The sequence below is a fragment of the Leptonychotes weddellii genome, chromosome 8 (assembly GCF_054177405.1).
Source record: "Leptonychotes weddellii isolate Sample4059 chromosome 8, ASM5417740v2, whole genome shotgun sequence".
NCBI classification, from domain to species: Eukaryota; Metazoa; Chordata; class Mammalia; order Carnivora; family Phocidae; genus Leptonychotes; species Leptonychotes weddellii.
Genome location: NC_138376.1, coordinates 89,780,071 through 89,798,078, shown reverse-complemented (window position 1 = coordinate 89,798,078; position 18,008 = coordinate 89,780,071). Strand labels below are relative to the sequence as shown.

The 18,008-nt window shown below is 41.2% G+C and overlaps 1 protein-coding gene across 5 annotated transcripts in view; it reads right to left on the bottom strand.

The window, feature by feature from the left end:
* The window catches only part of NUS1 (NUS1 dehydrodolichyl diphosphate synthase subunit), a 45,713-nt gene extending 31,796 nt beyond the window's left edge, over positions 1 to 13,917 (bottom strand). For 3 of the 5 annotated variants that reach the window (XR_014147918.1, XM_081828870.1, XM_006734544.3), the window contains exons 1-2: positions 13,344 to 13,917; positions 322 to 447 (exon numbers count right to left, since the gene is read on the bottom strand). Coding sequence is in view for 4 of the 5 variants with exons in the window: in XM_081828870.1 (XP_081684996.1) it covers positions 322 to 447; positions 13,344 to 13,758 (541 nt within the window). In the remaining variant the exon portion in view is untranslated. The remainder of the gene's footprint in view (positions 1 to 321; positions 448 to 13,343) is intronic. The other 2 variants (XM_081828871.1, XM_081828872.1) reach the window with 2 other exon arrangements.
* Between the last annotated feature and the right edge of the window lie 4,091 nt (positions 13,918 to 18,008).

Here is an 18,008-nt window from a genome sequence, read left to right as displayed (position 1 = left end):
TCATTTCAATATTCCTGGTCTGTGTGTCCATTCTCTGGACTCTTGAACTGGTTACAAAATCTGCCTAGTTCCTGGTTGTTTATGAGTTAAATAAAATCTTTAACATGTGTTTATTTTTTAATATCTATGAAATTCATAATTTTATCTTTTTCTGAAAATTATCTTTGAACAAGATGAAGAAAGAAAAGTCTAAATCTGATGATTAAAGATGGTGACAGTAAAGACCTAGAGGGCAAAATGAATGAATGAGTGACAGAATTTGCCCTGAAACACAAAACACATCTGCATAAGTTAGATACTGAATTTTACACTCATGCTTACCTTGATCATCTTTGTCATTACTATTTGCAAACTCTGGTGGGTATTTCGAACAATCTAAGCCCAAAAGTTCCTGCTGTTGTTTTAAAATTTCATCCATCAATCTGGAATTATTTCTTTTGAAAATACCTTAAAAAGAAAAAAAGCAAGTAAATCCCGACTAGGTTATTTTATCCTCTTCAACAATTAATGGATGTTTGTTGTGAAAACAACACTGCTCCCAGAACTGAACAAATTCCAAATAAAGTAGGGACTGACTGAACCTAAACTAGAATATAAAAGAAAAACACAACAAAACTTTGTTAACACAAGAGTCTGGAGTCAAGCTAATGTTAAAAAAAAAAAAAAAAGGACGGAGTGACTACTTAGAGTCAGTATGAATATGATAAAATTAGACGGAGAAAGACATTTTAAGAGATCATTTACTTGAAACCTTTATTTACAGATTAAGAAACTGAGACCCAAAGTCCTGAAGAGACTTGTCCAAGAATTTAAAAACTGCAGCAGTGGTCTAGAGCCCTTATCTTCCTGACTCCCAGTCCAATGAATTTTCCTTGCAGATTCACTTTGTGCATTCAATACTATTACCTTAATTTGACTAGTTTTTTTTAAATATTTTTATTTATTTATTTGAGAGAGAGAGCCTGAGTGCTGTGGGTGGGGGGGTGGGGGGGCTAAGGGAGAGGGAGAGTCTCAAGCAGACTCTGGGCCTAGCATGGAGCCCGATGGGGGCTTGACCCCACAACCTCGAGATCACAACCTGAAACCAAGAGTTGGACACCCAACCAACTGCACCACCCAAGTGCCCCTTGATTTTTTTTTTTTAAGATTTTATTTGACAGAGAGAGAGAGAGAGCACAGCAGGCGGAGCAGCAGAGGCAGAAGGAGAAGCAGGCTCCCCGCTGAGCAGGGAGCCGGATGTGGGGCTCGATCCCAGGACCCTGAGATCATGACCTGAGCTGAAGGCAGCTGCTTAACCGACTGAGCCACCCAGGAGCCCCTTGATTCTTTTTAATAAGAGGAACTAGTATGAATTATGTAAAAAGTAGAGAGAATATACAAAAGTAACAAAACCAAAATTTAGTAAATTCAAACAAAGCATGGAAAATATACTACATAAAACTGTGTCTGATCCTTTAATGCTGCACAGAAAAGTTAAAACTTTTAATTGCTATTAGGTCACTGAGAAAGATGAAGAAACTATGTTTAATACAAAACTAATAAAGAGAGCTTTAAAAATAAGTGACAAGTTTTTAGCTGTTTTCAGAGGGGCAGCTCTCTAGTGGCGGCTTTTTAACTTCTATCAAGTTTTCCTACTCTATACTCTGTCAGATTTGACTTTAAAGCACTTCAAGGATTAACTGGGAGAGAGAACACAGTCAATATATATACAAAGTAACACAGAATCTGCTGTATACACATGTCAACTTGGTGGTATATGTGTAACAGCAGTTCAAAGATAAAAAAGCAGTCTCCTTTGCTTTGTAGGGAAAGGCTTTGTAAAATAAGCAAGACTTGAGCTGAGCTGACTTGAGAAACTTAAAATGGAGAGGATACTGTTTTTAAGAAAAAACACTGAATACTCAAAAGACAGACAAATGTTGCTGGTGCAAAGGATTTGAGAAAAGGGGACAGACCTAACTTTCATTTCATGTTGTCTACCAAACAGGTAACCAACAATTTCTAAGCAATGTGGGAATGGTGGAAATTTATAACTTTAGGAAAATTAACCTTACAACACTACAGAGAAAGTCAGGCAGGAGAGTACTGTAATAGTCCACTCATAACTTGATGAAGCAATGGAAGGAGTTCATTATAAAAGAAAAACTGAGAGAATGAAGAGCATGACTTAATTAGAGGTGAACACAGAAAATTCCATGGCTTTAATCTCAGCTAACAGAAAATAATGACTTTTTTTTAAAGTGGGGAAATTCTAGAAGAGAACTGGTTTGAAGGAAAATAAACTTAGTTTTAGACAGCTGATGACAGAATATTTAGGCAGGGGGTACTGAAAAAGTGATTAAGACACATGAGGGAATGACATTCAAAAGAGGTCATATAAATAGCACGTGGGTAGAGATCTTAACTCTTTTGCTTACCAGGGGTCAGCACAGTGCCTGGCATAGAACAGACACTCAACAGATAAATGTCTGCTGGAAAAAGGTCAGACACTGGCTGGGGGACTTCAAAAAAGACCTCTTTAGGGTAAATGACATTTCAGCTGGCCAATGAAGAATTAGGAGAATTCTACAGGGGCGGGGCTGGGAAGGTAACATAACACAAGATGGAGGATGGAGACGTAGACATACATTTGGGAGTCATCCTCCTGGAGGTGAAAGCCAAACATACACACAAGAAGCGAGAAATAAGATCTCCAAAGGTAAGGAAGCATACATGGGGGAGAGCAGGGGCTAAGGCTGTGGCTCCTTTATGAAAGCCCACAATCATAAGATCAAAAGCCAGGAAATATAATAAAAGCGAACACTGTATAGTACCCATATCCAGAGTGAAATTAAACAAAAAAATAGTCCCAAATACAAACAAAATTTTTAAAGAAAGGTGATTAATATCAGAAGCTATTTGAAAAACAATGTTTAGTATAGTAATACTTGTGCAATAATACAGATATGTAGGATATAAACATCTTCAAGTCAATCATAAAATTCACATGTATGACAAAAGCATATACTACAAAACAACTGTATAATACAGACTTAGTAATGTTACAAGATTTCCAATTACTTATACAAATAAAAGATAATTTAGACCACACTTTGGTCTGTATCATAGGTGTAAATTATGGAAGGCATATGAATTTTAAAAATAATGCAAAATCTCTATGACACTACTGCCAGGACATATGGAACTTATTAAAATGTTAAACAAATCAATTTCTCATATGAGCTAAGGTTATTCATTTCAATCGTAACCTACCAGTAGGAACCCTTGCTTTTGCCTATTTACACCACACTGATCCTTCCTTTGATACTCTGAAGACCTACGCTTCAGTTCTCACCAATGCACTCATCTTTGCCTTAGCTTCCAGATTAAGTGGTCACATGTTACAGGAACTCTTGCTCTCTCCAAATCAATGGGTGCTCTTCTTTATCACCAAAACAGTTACCACCTCTTCTCAATCTATATCCTTTCCTTCTCAATCTTTCTGAAGTGTCACCATTAATGACTACCCTGCTTCCTTCTCAAAATTCTATCCTTACCCCAGCTTGTCTGAATGCCCTTTCTTGGTTCCACTCCCAACATGCTCCTTAAATGGCCCCTTCTCACTCTGCACTGAGCCCTTTCCCTCTTCCCACCTGTAACTGGAGATTACTCCTAGAGTTCCTATCTCTGCCCTCTCTTTCTGTCCACGTGCTCCTTTCTCTAAGTCTAGTCACCCACAGGACTTTATAACTACTCGGGGCGGGCCAAGACAAGGGTAACATAGGTGAGGCAAAACTTAATGGGGCACCAAAAAAACTCAGAATTAAGATAAATAATAACTTAATGCAATATCTTTAACAACTTAATGCAAAAACATCCAAGATGAACAAAACATTAAAATTTTAAGTAAAAACAGGACCAGCATTTGATGAACAATTCTAGTTCATTCAAATATCTAATTCTACCTAGTTCTGTAAGCATCTGAAAATGAACCAACCTAAAACTTGGCAGCTTATCTTTTAAAGCTAGTTCTCAAACACTTATATCAAGTTTGTTTGTTTTTTTTTTTAATGGAGCAGTACTATAAGTGTAAAACTTACATGCACTTAGTGACAAGGCCTGAAAGGGAATAGGTAATATGAGAACAGTGAATGTATAAGGATGATGGGACAATAGGTGATTTGAAACCATAACTGCTATTAAACTATCTATATAATTAAAAGAAAAAAAAAAGGCATAGCCCTTTCTGTTGTTCTGTTTCTAATAAAGACATCACTATCTGCCCAGTCACCCAGGCATCTTCTCTACTCTCCAGTATTTTCACTACCACCTCCAATGCCCTATTAATACCCTAAACCCATATACTCGCCTACAGCAGTATTTCCCATATCCATTTCCATTTGTTCCTTGTCCCCAACTGGTTTCAAGCAATACTCTTCTTTAAAATATTACAATCACCTTCCAATGGGTTTTCTTGCCCCTTCTAGCATGTATTATTAGATTGACAACCAGATTAATCTTTGGGTTCATCTTCAATCCTGACATATTCCAATTTTAGTATCTCCAATGGCCCCCCAAATGCTTAATGTATTAAGAACATACTGCTCAGATCAGCATTAAAATTGTGCCTAGGGATGCCTGGGTGGCTCAGTCAGTTAAGCGTCTGCCTTCAGCTCAGGTCATGACGCCAGGGTCCTGGGATTGAGTCCCGCATCATGCTCCTTGCTCAGCGGGGAGCCTGCTTCTTCCTCTGCCTGTCACTCGCCCTGCTTGTGTGCTTGATCTCTCTCTCTCTGACAAATAAATAAAATCTTAAAAAAAAAAAAAAGATTGCAGCCAATTGTTTCCACATTTGGTGGGTGGAAATAATTTATATTTATGAAAAAAATGAATCTATTTCGCTGTAGTACTCTATTCCCAGCAAATCAGAATTGCCTTATGTTCCCCCCCAAAACATATGATGTGAGTCCAACCTCCATCCTTTATATTACCTTCCCAGCCCCATGCCTAGTAAAACTCTTCAGAGGCCAGCTAAAATGTCACTTACCCTCAAGAAGCCCTTCCAAAATCCCCCCAGCCAGATATGCCCCATTCCTCCTCAGACTCACCCTCATTCCCTCCAAACTCCATAATAAACAATATTCTACTTTTTATTATAATTATAGCTTAATCCCCCTACCGAACTGTAGTCTTACTTACGAACTTGTGTCTTACTCATCTCTTTTCCCCTGAGTCACCTTCCACATAGCAGGAGTTCAATGTTTATTTAATAAACTGAATTATCAGTGCACAAAGTGCCACCTAACAACAAAACCTAAAGGGACATGTCACTGAATGGAATTTCTAAGAAGTTTCCAGGAACCTCTCACAATAAAAGCAGGCACTCCTTAATGCACACAGGCAGAAATTCTGTTAAAACGGAAGAATACAGAGGCACAGTTACAAAGTATTTTTTATAAAGATGTTCATAAAGTTATTTTAAACACAACCTTTATCTTGGCTGATTTGGATGGAGAAATTAAATATACAAGCACAGCTTCTGAGAAGTGCTAAATACACAGACAAAGCACAGTATCAGCAAAATGATTCCTGATACCTCATAGCTTGCCTCGTCCAGAAATCTTGATTATACACCATATCTATCCTACTTACCTATAAGCAATACTATCAACTTAAAATTTTCTTCAGGATTCAACGTGTACTCACACATATTTCACAATATACACAAGAAATGCAACAAGATGTAAGAGTGCCTTTGACTAAGATAGGCAATTCCTCTAGTAATATCATAGCATGATATTATGCAAGTATTTATACTTATGGAGTTCTTTTTTTCATATCATAATTCATCTTGTTTGCCTTCACAGAATCCCAACAAAAGCCACAATGTTGTAATAAAAGAAACTATCACAAAAGTCATTTTATAGAAAAGGAAGCTGGGACCGCATTCATTCAGAAATAACTGACCTAAGGGAAAAACAATTGCAAATACATTTTTGAGAAAATCATACTTTACAGAATCATACAGTAATAAGCTGAAATAATTATTTTATCTCATCTTTTTACAGATGAGGAAACAGACCCAAAAAGGTCAAGCTACTGTCCTTGGTCAAGAGTTTTTAAGACTTCGGCCTGAAATCCAGGTCTCTTGGATTCTACTTACTCAGTTCCGTAACTATTTCTAACACTGATAAATACATAATGCTAAACCCACTTTACTAATATACCTGTTACATTTTGAATTCCCCTCCCCCAAAGTTGAACTCTATTAAATATATACAACTACCCTTTTTACAAATAAGCAGCATCTTTTGAAAAAACTAGGACTAGAGCTCTTTTTTAAAAGACTTTTAAGAAGGTTTCACAGGGCTAACAGTTATTTAAATTCTTTAAGAATGATTTAGGAATCTAAAAGTTTTTGCAATAATAATTTAAAGAATTTTTATTATGTTTTGTTGCTCTACAAGTATAGCTCATGTACTCTCAATTTCCTAAGTATAAACTACATGTAAATATAGAGAGAAAAGATATATGAAAGAACTATTTTGAAAAACACACACATGCACATGCACACACACCCAGGAACAGCTATAATTTCCATAAAAAAAAATATTATGCCAGGAAAACTGGACTTCAGAAAGGTCACTATGTTTTTGGTATTTCTTGATAAACATTAGCTGTGCACTTTGGGGACCAAATGTAAACTTTTTATAGTCTTAAGAAAGAACTATTTTAAATTCTAGTATTCAAATCTACATACAATGCTCAATGTTTAATCAACAAGGTAAGGTAACGTCCCCTAACCATTCATCCTAAACCGAATGTCCCCAACCTCCTATCATAACACTTCCAGTTTTTAGTATTTCCTAGTCTTTGTTCTCCTGCATGTGTAATCCTGGCTTAAATGATCACGCAATTTTGTATCCTGTTTTTTTCACTTTTGTAACATGTGTCCTTCCTTAGTGCTCATCTCCTGATTATTATAACAACTGCATTATTTAACAAAAAAGTCTTTGCTGATTTTGTTTAGCTCTCAAAATACAAAAATCAATACCTTCAGAACCGAGATTATTACTACTATAGCTATTGCATATTCTCTCAGCATTTAGGTTTTCATCACATTCAAAGAAAACAAAAATGCCAGTATAACTGGTGAACATAGAAAGTAAGTGGAATGAAGAGCATTATATGAGGTCAGACAGAGATGGAGGCAAAAGGGTAATACAAAGGGGTCTGTGGGCCTTAGTAATGAGCTGAGAAAACATTCCAAGTACGATAGGAAGCTGTTCATTCAGAGTTCGAATGATGTTAACAAAAAAGATCACCTTACTGGTGAGTAAAGAATGGATTATACAGGGGCCAGAATATAAATGAAGACCAATCAGGTGGTTACAGCAATAATCCAGGTGAAACATAATAACTCAAACTGGGGTGGCTGCAATGGACAACCAAAACAAGTGTCGAATTTGAAACATATTCTAGAGGAAAGGCCAAGGATGCCTGTTGACACATTACGGGTGGAATATGATGTAAGAGGCTCAAAGAGGAAATCTAAGTTTTTAGTCAAGCAACTGGTTGGAAGGTACTAGTATTTTTTTAAGATAAGAAAAAGAGAGAGACAGGTCTGGGGTGGGGGGAAATTCAAGAGTACTGTTTTGGACATGTTAAGTATCTGAGATGTCGAATAAAAGTGAACCCTGTTAGGCAGTGAGTTGGATAAAGAAGTCTGGAATTAGGGGAGAGATGAGGATTGGAGATACAAATCTGGGTACGAGCATTTAAAGGATATCTAAAGTGATCAGATTGGAGAAAGGGATCTGGGACAGGGGTCAGCAAACTACTGCTATGGGAATGCAGCCACACCCACTCATTTATGACTGCTTTTTTGCCTCATTGGCAGAATTGAGTAGTTGTAACAAGGACTTCTAACCCACTAGGCCTAAAATATTTACTAGCTGGCCCTTTAAGAAAACGTTTGATGACCCTTGACCTAGGAGATAGAATGAACAAGAGAATGACAAGGGCATATATACATATAAGCGGCACAAAACTCTAGGACACCCCAATATTTAGAAATGGAACAAATGAAGAGAAGCCAGAAGGCTCAGAAGGAACAGAGAGCAAGACAGGAAGAAATCCAAGCATACATGATGTCACGGAAGCCAGGAGAGGTATTTCAAAGAGAGTGGAATTAAGTATGCTCTATCCACCTATTAGATTATATACTGTATTCAGGACCCTTACTGTAGTCTTTTTGAAATCTCTACTACATTAATTAAAATGACATTTTAGAATTGTAGGTTCGATATTTAGTCTACCCTTTCAAGCATGCATACATTAACTGGGTAATATAACCATGACATACATACTTTGTTCAAATTAAAGGAACCAAGTAAGAAGGAGTTTAATTAGACAAGTATTCAGTCAGCAAATCTTATCTGTATTCCTTAAACACTGCTTCTTTTAAAATTTATGTGAAATGAATAATGAATTCCATAAAATGAGACTTTTAAAGCGCATACTTAATGTATCTTCTTTTAAATCTGAAATTAGAATTTTTACCATGGTTATCCCCTCCCTTCTATAGAAACAGACTTCAAGAAACACCTAACAACAAGTATTTATAAGGACAAGGAATGGGGCACGTGGGGGCTCAGTTGGCTAAGCATCTGCCTTCAGCTCAGGTCAGGATCCCAGGGTCCTGGGATCGAGTCCCGCATCGGGATCCCTGCTCAGCTCCCTCTGCTGCTCCCCCTGCTTGTGCTCTGTCAAACAAATAAATAAAATCTTTAAAAAAAAGATAAGGGAAGAGAGAAAAGTGGGATAAACACTAAAACAATCTCTCCTAATTATAAAACATCTAACCAGCTATAGAATTAATGTACTAACTTCTTTATAAATGCCCATCCTTCAAAATGGCCTACCTTTTATCCTTTTAAACTAGACACATTACCTAGTGGTTACCCTCATTTAATTTCTCTAACAATCCAATTACACTATCAGAGGCAATCTTCAGAGAAGATAACATATGAAGCAATTATTTAAAATTTAAAAAAACTACCATTAAAATTTTACATGACTAAAACAGTCATAACAAAATAAATCTTATACGCCACTAAACAATTTTATTTTAAGGGAGAGCCCCAGGATACTTCACAGAACACCAATTACACTGGGCCGAGCGCGCGGTAGCAAGGGAAGACACAGGTGTGAGGGTGGCACAGCATAATGCAACAAGCGGGGCGCGCCCAGTCCCAGCTCTTCCCCAGGAGAGAGGTGTGAAATGAACAAACCCCGTGGGCTTTCGCAGCCCCCTGGGTGCACATTTTAAAAATGAGAAGAGTGTCTTCACAGACTCTGCTTACCTGACAAAGAAATAGTTCAACACAGAGCAGGAGTTCCATAAAATTAAATCTAGTTGATTAAAAAGTATGTCCTATGATTCACAGGATTAACCTTTGTAATAGTGGTATGAAGAAAATTCTACTTGCCTTCAAATATGTTACAAGTCATTTCCATTACCTGTAGATAAGTACCACTTTAATCAAGGCTTTAAAATGACCCAACATAATTAGGAATAGTACTATAAGTGACATTATAGTCACATTCTCTTACCAGTGGACGTCAGTATAGCAAAACGATTAAGTAGAAAATCTTTGCAATAGTATCTAGTTCAAATTCTAGATCTGCTCCTTACTAGATATGGGTGCTTGGCTTTCAGTTTCTTGATGTGTAAAACTGCTAAGGATTTAATGCACGTCTTTGCATAGTATCTGGAACATAGTAAGAATTCAACAAAGGCTAACTATTCCTATTAAGTAAAGGTTTATTTTCATACACAGGTCCAGTACTATAGTTAAACAGAAGGGTACTCAAGAAAATGAGGTCATATCAAAAGTCAACAAAAGCAGAATATAGCTTTTTTTTTTTAATTTTTTTTTTTTTAAGATTTTATTTATTTATTTGAGAGAGAGAGAATGAGATAGAGAGCACGAGAGCGGGGAGGGTCAGAGGGAGAAGCAGACTCCCTGCTGAGCAGGGAGCCCGATGTGGGACTCGATCCCGGGACTCCAGGATCATGACCTGAGCCGAAGGCAGTCGCTTAACCAACTGAGCCACCCAGGCGCCCTAGAATACAGCTTTTCAAAGTCAGCACAGCTGGGGATGGAATAGTCAAGAGGCTACCTAGGGGTTACAGAGTGGACGTTATAAGGATTGATGGTAGCCTTTTGCCAGATAGCTAACTGTGGCACAAAATCAAGAGGACATTCCAGGATGTTAAGGTACATGCGGAATTCTGTACAAGACATGAAGTACACAAAGGTGAGGTTTGGGAACAGATGCTCCCTTACAGGAGTTTCCACAGGAAGGAAGACAAGCACCCATTTGTATTGCTCATTATATCAAGATGCAATCACAGTACAACTGGACTTTAACACTTCTTCCAACTCTGTATTTCAATATGAGGAAAACAATAAGTACCTAGTAAAACCATACTTCCCAACAGCATCTGTGTCACTGTGCCAAATACATAACTCAGGCAAACTATGTTCATTTCCTTCATTTCCCTCCATTATTTTAAGGTTCCTGGGTATTCATGTTGGGAAACAAATTACACGTATAACACCAAACTACACACTGTAGGAGAAGCAAAAATGAAAAGGATAGATAGCATCTGTGGAGCTTACAACCTAGTAAGATGATTCAGGCCCATATACATGACTACTACTTTAGAATAGAGAAATACCTTTACAGATGTACAAAGTTCTGAGGCGATCCCAGGATAGAGCAAGATAAGAATGGAAGAGTCAAGACAGGCTACCTAAGAGGTGATAGTGAGTGAGGATGGACTTACAAGGATCAATGACAGCCTTGTGACTAGTAGACAGCCATTTGTCAGGAAAAGGAGAAGGGACATTCCGGTGGGAGGGAACATCAAGTAACCTAAACGTGGGTACAGCAAAAGGTATATAAAATAGTGAGAAGTAGGTTGAGGAGGCTGGGAGTACACTGGGCAGGCATTTTTAATGTCAGTGTGAGAAATCTGTACCCAAAAAGTAAGTAACACTGCAAGATTTCCTAAGCTCAAAGAGGCCTTGTAAGTTTGAATAGGTCTTCCGGAACACTCTTGGAGGGAAGTCAGCTACCATCTGACTACCCTGAGGTCACTATTAAATAAGGAAGTCCAAGCCAGCCATATAGAAAGACTACGTGAAGACATGACCAACCTGCCTTCATCCACTCCAGCCATCACAAACCAGGCGTCAGACTTATGCTCAGACTTATGCTCATCGGGGAATCTGCTTCTCCCTCTCCCTCTGCTCCTCCCCCTGCCAATGCGTGCACGCTCTCTCTCTCATTCACTCTCTCCCTCAAATAAATAAAATCTAAAAACCAAACCAAACCAAACCTCCATTCTGTTTTCTGTCAATACGTGGTTAGCTTGACTTCTTCCTTTTCATTAACAACCATTTTTCTTGTAGCAAATGTGACACAAGATATTTCTGAACCACATCAGCAATTCATTAACAGCAATTGCTGGAACAAGGAAGTATGGCAATATTACAATCTGTTAGTAGGCATAGTCACCAAGTTAAACTGTTTGGCTATACATCTGCCTTCCCTTCTGGAATGTAAAGGTATTTGCTTGAAAAGAATCACCTGTGCATAAGGATTCACTTATAAGTCAATTCACCACATTGCTTAATGGCTTCAACTAATTTCCATTTCTGCTTCACTTCTTTCTTTCCCCAGGCAATATTTCTGTTGCACTGGTTTAAGCAAAGATTGTGTCCCTTCCTAACAGTCTCATGATTTCTATTGGTCTGCTGACTTCTTTGGGAAGTTCGAGAAAATGTCAGCCCCTATTAAACTTTACCCTACAGGTTAAATACCATTTGATGATGACAGGCTACTGAGTCACCATATTCCTTGCTGACCGCAAGGAAGGTGACGGGTCAAAGATTAATACCCTCTAAGAGTTATTGTCTGACCTTGACCTACTCTTTCTGACAAATCCCCACACTTAACACCCACCTATTTGACAAAGATTTTTAAGGAAAAAAATCAAACTGTAGCTTCTGTGGAGCATACCAGTAATTTACATTACTGAACAGAGAATAAAACATTAGTTTCCTTTCCTTCATACCAGTACATCTAAATCATTGTTACCACATCTTTGTCTCTAAGAAAATTCCACTGCTTTCAAAATCTGACTGAACCCAAGCCTGACATTCAGAGCCTTCCTCAACCTTACCGCCAACTTATAATTCGATGTCCAGCTGAAAGCCCACTCCCTCTGCCTGAACATCTCAGGTTCTTCCATTCGGGACTTTCCGCCATGCTCATAGTGGTTACTTACTCTCAACACCTCTTGTTACTAACCATGTCACTTAGGTATGTGTCTACTCCCCATAAGCCTCAGAGCCCATGGAGTTAAATGCAAAATTACAAGGAATGTGCTTAGCACAGTGCTTAAGGTTTGTAGCCACCCAGTAAGCGCTGAATTCTTGTACTTAACAAAATTCCCCACGGTGCAATTCATTCCCTCAATCAGCACTTAAAGGAGGGAATTACTCTATCAAGTACTGCGTTAGCCACTAAGGATCCACGACTGCACACCACCCCAGACCTCTGAAGACTAGGTGACTAGTGTCATTTTTGCCTATCCAGCCTCTCACATACTTTTCGTAGGCCCAGTTCAAATGCTAGTTGGCCCGACCCCTCAGCTTATACCTAAGTCCTTCACAGCCTGACAGGGACTTAAGAGCAGTTCCTTGAATCTCTGAAGAAACACTGTGGTGTAACAAAAGGGCAAATACGTGAAAAAGCACAGATGCTGGCGATCCTCAGGTCCCTCTTCTGTGAAACAAGGGTATACAAATACCATCTGCCTTACTGAGGCATTATAAATAAGACATATTTTTTAGATGCAGAGAAAGCAGGAACTTAGTAGGTTTTCACTAAATCTTTTTTTTTTTTTTTTTAAGATTTTATTTATTTATTTGACAGAGCGACACACAGCGAGAGAGGGAACACAAGCAGGGGGAGAGGGAGAGGGAGAAGCAGGCTTCCCGCGGAGCAGGAAGTCCGATGCGGGGCTCGATCCCAGGACCCCGGGATCACGACCTGAACCGAAGGGAGACGCCCAACGACTGAGCCACCCAGGCGCCCAGGTGTTCACTAAATCTTATCACCCTTCCTTGAAAGCGCTGGCACCGCAATCTGCACTTACGGGCCTCGGGACCCGGCAACTGGAAGAGCCGGGAGCGCCGCGGTGAGCCGCATGTCCGGGATACATCTGCCGGATGTGCGGTCCCCGCGGTCGAAGACGCCCCGGTCCCCCTACCCGCGCCGGACCTCACCTTGGTGGTCGTAGACGCTAATGTAGGAGATGCCCACAGCCATACACCACACCACGAGACTCGCGATGTCCGAGAAGCTGGGCTCCTGCTCCTCTTCGGTGACCACCAAGCCCATATGCACTGGCAGCTTCTCCAGGGAACGGCAGTCCGCGCGCCAGCGCAGCCGGGGGTGGGCGGCGGCCGGGCCCGACCTCCCGCGTGGGTGCCGGTAGTGACGGCGGTTCCCGCCGACAGCCGGGGGCTTGCGGAGCGTGAAGCCGAGCGGCGCTAGGACCGCGGTGGAGGCGGCGCGACAGCAGCGCCGCCAGATCCAGTTCCAGGTGCCGAACCGAACGCGCAGCCAGGAGGTGAGCGTGCGGTGCAGACAGAGCAGAGCGTGCAGCACCCGCCACACCAACTCATACAGCCCCGTCATACTCTCGTGGCGCCCGGGCGCCCTCTCCTCCCTCCCTCCCACACCCGCGGCGCGACGGCTTTTTATCCAGCCCTGCGGCCGGCGCGGGCCATCATCGCTCCACGTTCCCCCGCCCCCCACGCCCGAACCCCTTTCTACTGCCAACACCTCACCTCGCCCCCGCCGCCATCTTCCTCCTGCCTCGGCAGCCCCGCCCCCGCTAGTACATGGACAGTTTGGATTGGCCGGTGCGGAACTCTGACGCGGCCTCTGGGTCCGAGGATGTGGCCTAACCCGGCGCGGCGAGGGAGGGCGAGCGCCTGAGAACTAAGGGGGCCGGAGACCGAGCGCGCCCCCTAGTAGTGTGGAGGGCGAGGAGCAGACGCCACCAGTCCTTGCCAGCAGGACCTCAGAAAGGTACACGTCTTGGAGGTTGGAATGGGCGATTTCAGGGACTCCGCGTCCCTCGGGGCCTTAGGCGTCTTATACTGTCTCCCTTCATGGCCCCGCCAGAAACGGTTTCTAAGGAGTAGATGTGGCCCAGCTGGATTGGAAATTACAAATGCCAGAAAGAACCTAGGAATAGAAGGTAGACCGCAGCAAGTGTTGATGCTGAGGATCAACGAGGGTCCCCAAAAGGAAGTGTGCAGAGACAGGAGCGTGCCCCTTAGAGAGCTTCTTTGGTCAAGCCTTGTACCTGAGGTCAATTCTTCCCAAAGTGTGAATGAGGATCTCTAGTAATGTTCTTGAGACACAATTTTGCTTGTGTCATTCCCCTCTAAATGGAATCCTTACTGCCTGTCCATTGCTTGATACATAAAACGGGGTTCCACGGCCTGGCAATCCAGTCAGTTTATTCTTTTCTTCATTCAGCAAGAGATCACTAACTACCAGTATGTTGGACCCGAGTAACCATCATTTGATGGAAATTGCCCATGTAGCCACATCATCCCCTTCACACGTCCTAATGTTCCAGCCAGTCTGGGCTACAAAGTGTTCCTCCAGGCCAGTTCTGGATTTCCCTGCAGCAGTCCTGTCCCATTTCTGCCCCTTTTGTTCTCTTCCCTTCTCCTCAATTTCTATTTCCCAAGTAAGCATTCCCCAAGCCCCAACCCATTTCCCAAGCATCATCTCACTTGCCAGATCCTCAAGGAAAATTCCCTTGATCCCCTAGCCAGAAGTTATTTCTTCCTTCTTGTAAATCGCACCACTCCTTGTAAATTTCACAACTCTTATTTATAGCACTTTCCATTTTCATATGCAGTTTACCCTTGAAGAATGTAGGGGTTTAGGGGTGCCAAAACTCCCATTCCCCCAGTCAAAAATCCTAGTATAACTTCTGACTCCCCCAAAACTTAACTACTAACATCCTACTGTTGACCAGAAGCCTTACCAGTAACATAAACACCTGATTAACACATGTTTTGTATTTTATATGTATTATAATTTGTATTCTCCAAAAAGTAAGGTAAGCTAGAAAAAGAAAATGTTATTAAGAAAACCATAAGGAAGAGAAGTACATTTACAGTACTGTACTGTGTCAAAAAAAAAAAATCTATGTAAGAGTGGAACTGCGCAGTTCAAACACTGGGGTTGTTCAAGGATTAAATGTACATGTGGGGGGGTTGGGGCACCTGGGTGGCTCAGTCAGTTAAGCATCTGCCTTCAGCTCAGTTCATGATCCCAGGGTCCTTGGATGGAGCCCCATGTCAGGCTCCCTGCTCAGTGGGGAGTCTGCTCCTCCTTCTCCCTCTGCCCCTCCCCCCTGCTCATGCTCTCTCTCTCTCTCTCAAATAAATAAATAAAATCTTTAAAAAATGTGCATGTGGGTGTATATATATATAATATTATTGCATGTTATATATAATATATATAAAACAATTACATTTGTGTAATGCCTACCTACTCTTTGTTCTCTCAAGCCCCCTTTCCCTCTGGGAAACATCTGTGAACACCTTGGCTACATACCTTCATGTTTCGATCATTGTCACTTTTTGGACCAGTCTCATTTTCTAAGACTCACTTTACTTTATTTTAAAACTGGAATCTCACGTCCATCTCAAAGTTCTCCTCCCTTTGGCAGTTCAGCCTGAGGAACTGAAGGCTAAGCAGCAGGCACACCCTTCACACACTTCTACCTCTCTCCGTGTCCTCTGCACTTGCATCTCTGGTGATGGACAAAGAAGAGGGAGATGGGAAAGGCAGTGAGCAGGAAAAGCTGCAGTCTTCTTCCTCCCTAGCCATTGCTGTTGTTTATGTGATTCCAGATGCTCTGTTAAGGAAGCTCCCAGGCACGAGCGTCCTCCTGAAATGCGGCTATGTATTCCGAAGGACATCCCCTCACACACACACACGCACACGCACATGCACACGCACACGCTGCTACATTTCTCTGATGTACTCTATGCCCCAGTGTTTGCCACTTCTGACAAGATTAAAGCCATCAATCTTATCTCCCCGTGGCCAACTCCCAGGTCTGCAGGCACATGTGGGCTACAATGTTTGTACTTCCTTGAGTTGCAAATTTAAGCAAAGGGGTTCTGGCCCCATCTCTATCTGACAGTACCCACCACTGCCCCCAACATGCAGATCCTGGCTCCTCTCCTCAAATGTTTGGTTTTTCTCCTCCAAGAGTAACCAGAGGTAAGTTAACAGGTCTCCTGGCTTAAAAATGTCCAGCCTCCTGGGCGCCTAGGTGGCTCAGTCGGTTAAGCATCTGACTCTTGATTTCAGCTCAGGTCATGATCTCAGGGTCATAGGATCAAGCCCCGCATCGAGCCCTGCATCGAGCCCTGTACTCTCTCTCAAAAAAATAAATAAATATTCAACCTCTACAAGGAAGTAGGGGCCCCTACTTTTCTGCTTTGGCATCTTTCAGTGGGCTAGAGATGGGAGTGTCTGGTGGTTGCTTTCAAATTCTGGCTACTTCTCTGTGCTTAGAAGGAGGTAGGTTTCCTGCACCCCAATGTTTATAGCAGCAATGTCCACAATAGCCGAACTATAGAAAGAGCCCCTGCCCATCGACAGATGAATGGATAAAGAAGATGTGGTATATATAATATACAATGGAATATTACTCAGCCCTCAAAAAATGAAATAAGAGACTCTTAACTATAGGAAACAAACTGAGGCTTGCTGGAGGAGAGGTGGGTGGGGAGAGGGGATAGCTAGGTTATAAGCCTTAAGGAGGGTATGTAATGTAATGAGCACTGGGTATTATATGCAACTGATGAATCCCTGAACTCTACCTCTGAAACTAATAATACACTATGTGTTATTTAATTGAATTTAAATAAAATAAAATTTAAAAAAAGAGGAGGTACGTTTGATGCATTTTGTTTTCTGCTATAATTCTGAGATAGCAGGAAAACATAATAATATCCTGTTATGTATATCCATTCAATCCAAAGTTTATGCAGTTCTCTCTTTTCTAAAGGATTTCTTATTTTGTCATTTAAAAAAAAATGTAGCTAATGTGACACTTTTAGGAACGTTAGGGGTTCATATAAATATAATATAAATTTTGGACTTCTTAAGCATAATTCCCAACACCCAAGTTCTACCGGGGCAGAAAAATGCAGAAAGAATTCCACAACCTCAGAAAGTAAGTCTCCAATGTTATGGGAACATACATACTGTGTGATTCCAAGTGTATGACATTCTTGATATGTCATGTATCAACATCCCTGCTATATCTCAGTCTAGTTCTGATGCTTGCTTTCTCTCTTCAAACTGGTTTTGTTTTGTTCTTTGTTTTTGCCTTTTAGAATGCGTTGTAATTTTTACTTGAGGCTTGGACATGATGTACTGGGGGAGGAACTGCTGTGAAGAGTCCCTTAGCAATGTGGTGGTGAGATGCAGAGGATGGGAAGGCTTCTGTAATCCTATGGTCAGGTCTCAGTCTTTTAGTGAGCCTGTGCCTCTGGTCTGTGAACTCAACAAGTGTTTTCAGTTCCCTAACCCACCCCCTCTTATGTGGGCCAGGATGGCCAGACAGGGCTGGAGTCGGGTGTTTCTCTCCCCCTAGACCAGATAAAACCCCAGTAATTTAGACTGTGGTGAAATAGTTTCTCTTGAGAGCATACCTTGTTAAGAATAGAATGCTCTGGTCTATTTCAAAGGTTCCTTTCCGCCTTCTGCTGCCAGAAGCATGGGGTGATTTTTATCTGTAATATTCACTTGAGAACCTGGTTGATCTCCTGAAGGTAAAACGCACATAAGTAGGGGAGACTTCCCGTGCCTGTCCTCCCGAACCCACACAGCGTTTTTAA